General features: G+C 44.1%; 1 protein-coding gene across 1 annotated transcript; it reads left to right on the plus strand.

The window, feature by feature from the left end:
* Positions 1 to 2,065: 2,065 nt before the first annotated feature.
* On the plus strand, positions 2,066 to 3,349 carry LOC118942966 (octapeptide-repeat protein T2-like; the record flags this gene model as incomplete). The annotated part of the gene is made up of 2 exons (XM_036958334.1): positions 2,066 to 2,474; positions 2,748 to 3,349. Coding segments are annotated over 2 exons (1,011 nt in total), but the record flags the coding sequence as incomplete, so codon positions are not given.
* Between the last annotated feature and the right edge of the window lie 1,601 nt (positions 3,350 to 4,950).

Consider the following 4,950-nt stretch of genomic DNA (forward strand, 5'->3'; position numbering starts at 1 on the left):
GAAAATAAGTGTGCAATAAAAATCAAAAACCAAAGAACAGAATTTTTTTCACAATGTCGAGGTGTGAGACAAGGCTGCAATTTGAGTCCAAATCTTTTCAACATTTATATCAATGAATTAGCAGACATGTTGGACCAATCTCCAGCCCCAGGACTCACACTATTTGACACAGAGGTGAAATACCTGCTATATGCTGATGACTTGGTACTTCTATCACCAACCAAAGAAGGTCTTCAACAAAACATTAATATTCTGGAGCAATATTGCCATAATTGGGCCCTGGCAGTAAATTTCCAAAAAACTAAAATCATGATTTTCCAAAAAAAAAACCAGATGTCAGAAACAAAAATGTAAATTCACCCTGAACAACACCTTAATTGAACACACAAAAAATTACACCTACCTTGGTCTGACCATATCTGCATCGGGAAACTTTAATATGGCAGTGAATGCACTCAAAGAAAAAGCCCGCAGAGCAATGTATGCAATAAAAATGAAATTATTCAAAATCAACATCCCAATTAGAATTTGGACTAAAATATTTGACAGTGTAATCCTACCAATAGCACTTTATGGAAGTGAGGTTTGGGGGCCACTCAATAAACTGGATTTTAAAATGTGGGACAAACATCCAATTGAAACCCTACATGCAGAATTCTGTCGGAATATTCTACAAGTCCAGAGAAATACACCAACTAATGCATGTAGGGCAGAATTGGGCCGTTTTCCAGTAATAATGAAAATACAGAAAAGATCATTAAAATTTTGGCTACATCTAAATTCAAGTCCAAATTCGAGTCTGCAATTTAAAGCACTTCAAGCCCAAGAGCTGAGCCCAGAAACGAGCCCTCTCAGTCAGCTGGTGTTGGACCTCACCAATCAAGCTGACACCAGCACTGCTTCAAAAGAAAGAATTCCAATAAACAAAATCATGAACCAATCAAAGGAATCATACTTACAATACTGGAAAAACGAAACAAAATCCCAAAGCCGACTAAATTGCTATCTGACCCTAAACAGAGAATATGAATTGGCTGATTATCTCTACTCTGTCAGAGATACGAAGCAGAGACAGATCCTTACCAAGTACAGGCTGAGTGACCACCGATTGGCAATAGAAACCGGCAGACATAAAAAGACATGGCTACCCAAAGAGGAGCGTGTATGTGGTCACTGCATGACAGGGGAGGTAGAGACAGAGATGCACTTTCTCCTTTACTGTGATAAATATTCCTCACAAAGAGATTCATTATTCACAGAAATGACTACATATATTCCAAATTTTTACAAATTGAACCCAGAGGAAAAACTAAGAATACTCATGGGCGAAGGAGCAATGGCTCCTCTTGCAGCCAAATATGTATTTTCCTGCCATAGCCTGAGGGACACTGAATAATAACATCTGCATAGTAAACAGTAACTTACTTATTATTACTATTATTGTTATTACTATAATTATTAATGTTTACTGTAGACTGTTACCATTTTATGTTATTATTTTTGTATTTAATTTTGTATTATTATTTACTACCATTTTATATTATTATTTGCTATCATTTATAATTTTGTTACAATGTATATTGTATACATTGTTGCTTTGGCAATATTGACACAATGTTTTTCATGCCAATAAAGCAGCTTGAATTTGAAATTTGAATTTGAAGAGGGAAGGGGGAAAGAGAGAGAGGGAAGAAAGACAGAGAGAGAGAGAGAGAGAGAGAGAGAGAAAGAGGAGAGAGAGGGAAGAAAGACAGAGAAGAGAGAGAGAGAGAGAGAGAGAGAGGGGAAGGGAGAAAGGAGAGAGGGAAGAAAGACAGAGAGAGAGAGAGAGAGAGAGAGAAAGAGGGAGAGAGAGGGGAAGAAAGACAGAGAGAGAGAGAGAGAGAGAGAAAGAGGGAGAGAGAGGGGAAGAAAGACAGAGAGAGAGAGAGAGAGAGAAAGAGGGAGAGAGAGTGGAAGAAAGACAGAGAGAGAGAGAGAGAGAGAGAAAGAGGGAGAGAGAGGGGAAGAAAGACAGAGAGAGAGAGAGAGAGAGGGGAAGGGGGAAGGGAGAGGGGAAGAAAGACAGAGAGAGAGAGAGAGAGAGAGAGAGAAAGAGGGAGAGAGAGGGGAAGAAAGACAGAGAGAGAGAGAGAGAGAGAGAGAGAAAGAGGGAGAGAGAGGGGAAGAAAGACAGAGAGAGAGAGAGAGAGAGAGAGAGAGAGAGAAGAGGGAGAGAGAGGGGAAGAAAGACAGAGAGAGAGAGAGAGAGAAAGAAAGAGGGAGAGAGAGGGGAAGAAAGACAGAGAGAGAGAGAGAGAGAGAGAAAGATGGAGAGAGAGGGGAAGAAAGACAGAGAGAGAGAGAGGGGGAGAGAGGGAGAGAGAGGGAGAGAGAGGGAGAGAGAGGGGAAAGAAAGACAGAGAGAGAGAGAGAGAGAGAGAAAGAGGGAGAGAGAGGGGAAGAAAGACAGAGAGAGAGAGAGAGAGAGAGAAAGAGGGAGAGAGAGGGGAAGAAAGACAGAGAGAGAGAGAGAGAGAGGGGAAGGGGGAAAGGGAGAGGGGAAGAAAGGACAGAGAGAGAGAGAGAGAGAGAGAGAAAGAGGGAGAGAGAGGGAAGAAAGACAGAGGAGAGAGAGAGAGAGAGCGGGAAGGGGGAAAGGGAGAGGGGAAGAAAGACAGAGAGAGAGAGAGAGAGAGAGGAAAGAGGGAGAGAGAGGGGAAGAAAGACAGAGAGAGATAGAGAGAGAGAGAAAGAGGGAGAGAGAGGGAAGAAAGACAGAGAGAGAGAGAGAGAGAAAGAGGGAGAGAGAGGGGAAGAAAGACAGAGAGAGAGAGAGAGAGAGAGAAAGAGGGAGAGAGGGGAAGAAGAAGAAAGCAGAGAGAGAGAGAGAGAGAGAAAGAGGGAGAGAGAGGGGAAGAAAGACAGAGAGAGAGAGAGAGAGAGAGAAAGAGGGAGAGAGAGGGGAAGAAAGACAGAGAGAGAGAGAGAGAGAGAGAAAGAGGGAGAGAGAGGGGAAGAAAGACAGAGAGAGAGAGAGAGAGAGGGGAAGGGGGAAAGGGAGAGGGGAAGAAAGACAGAGAGAGAGAGAGAGAGAGAGAGAGAGAGAAAGAGGGAGAGAGAGGGGAAGAAAGACAGAGAGAGAGAGAGAGAGAGAGAGAAAGAGGGAGAGAGAGGGGAAGAAAGACAGAGAGAGAGAGAGAGAGAGAGAGAGAGAAAGAGGGAGAGAGAGGGGAAGAAAGACAGAGAGAGAGAGAGAGAGAGAAGAAAGAGGGAGAGAGAGGGGAAGAAAGACAGAGAGAGAGAGAGAGAGAGAGAAAGAGGAGAGAGAGGGGAAGAAAGACAGAGAGAGAGAGAGAGAGAGAGGGAAAGAGGGAGAGCGAGGGGAAGAAAGACAGAGAGAGAGAGAGAGAGAGAGAGGGAAAGAGGGAGAGAGAGGGGAAGAAAGACAGAGAGAGAGAGAGAGAGAGAGAGAGAGAAAGAGGGAGAGAGAGGGGAAGACAGACAGAGAGAGAGAGAGAGAGAGGGGAAGGGGAAAGGGAGAGGGGAAGAAAGACAGAGAGAGAGAGACAGAGAGAGAAAGAGGGAGAGAGAGGGGAGAAAGACAGAGAGAGAGAGAGAGAGGGGAAGGGAGGAAAGGGAGAGGGGAAGAAAGACAGAGAGAGAGAGAGAGAGAGAAGGGGAAGGGGGAGAGAGAGGGGAAGAAGACAGAGAGAGAGAGAGAGAGAGAGAAAGATGGAGAGAGAGGGGAAGAAAGACAGAGAGAGAGAGAGAGAGAGAGAAAGAGGGAGAGAGAGGTGAAGAAAGACAGAAGAGAGAGAGAGAGAGAGAGAAAGAGGGAGAGAGAGGGGAAGAAAGACAGAGAGAGAGAGAGAGAGAGAGAAAGAGGGAGAGAGAGGGGAAGAAAGACAGAGAGAGAGAGAGAGAGAGAGAGAGAAGAAAGAAAGAAAAAAGGACAACAAAGTGAAACAGTCCTCTGAAGAAACAAGAGAGCATTATACAAGAAACCTCTATTGCAACATTGTAGCCAACATCACCAGCGTTGCTATGGAAATTGTTTACCCACCAGACATCCAAACAGAGAAAGCTAAGAAAAGTTTCAAAGGTTTGTTGATGGGACAGAACCATGAATGCCTGTTTTGCAGATCTTACCAGTTACAAAACAAGAGCAAATTTAATTTTTAATACCAATCGAGGGAACATTATGGAAAAAGGTTATTTGCAACCATTTCCCTTTCTCAAAAAAGAGGGGCATCAGCCATAGGATGTCAGATCAGCATTTTTGAAGAAGCTGACCAGAGCAACACATATCAAACAGTAAACTTATATAATAATGGAACTGTATTGATACAAGGCAATGATTCAAGCCTCCAGGCTTTTGAGAATAGGTTTGCTTACCCTAAAAGAAGACGCTGACATCATCTCAGAAAATGAGGAAAAGTCAAGGAGGGAGATGGAGAAAAGCAGACCCCAATGGTCTCTGTGACCCAGCAGGAAGCCCTCAACGTCCCTTTACCTACCTCACCTGCAGCAGACAGAGTCAAGGACATGACAATTTCAATAAGAACACCTGCTATGCAACGTTTCCACAACACCCTCTCTCTAGTCGAAACAGAGGTCATAGAACTCAGAGAGAAGAAGCTTCAAGAGGAGGACACTGTCCAGAAAACTCAAAGAAGAGATGAAACAGTTCAGGGAGGAGAGCAGAGCATCCATAGCTAAATTAGAAAGCAGAATGGACAAGCTGAGTCAGACAAATGATGACCTCAGAGACCATCTGAGCACAACTAGAAAGGAAGCTCGAACAAAAAGAGAGGTACATTGACACCCTCAACCGGCAGAGAGTCATTGTGTCCTCTGCATCTAGAAAAACATGTCCACCAGCTTGGTACAACACAAGCAGAACCTGAGACCAGCATGGCCTCCACTACACAGCCGGATGACACTGCACCAGCCTACCAGTCTGCTCCA

The sequence above is a fragment of the Oncorhynchus mykiss genome, chromosome 21 (genome assembly GCF_013265735.2).
Source record: "Oncorhynchus mykiss isolate Arlee chromosome 21, USDA_OmykA_1.1, whole genome shotgun sequence".
In the NCBI taxonomy this organism is placed as follows: Eukaryota; Metazoa; Chordata; class Actinopteri; order Salmoniformes; family Salmonidae; genus Oncorhynchus; species Oncorhynchus mykiss.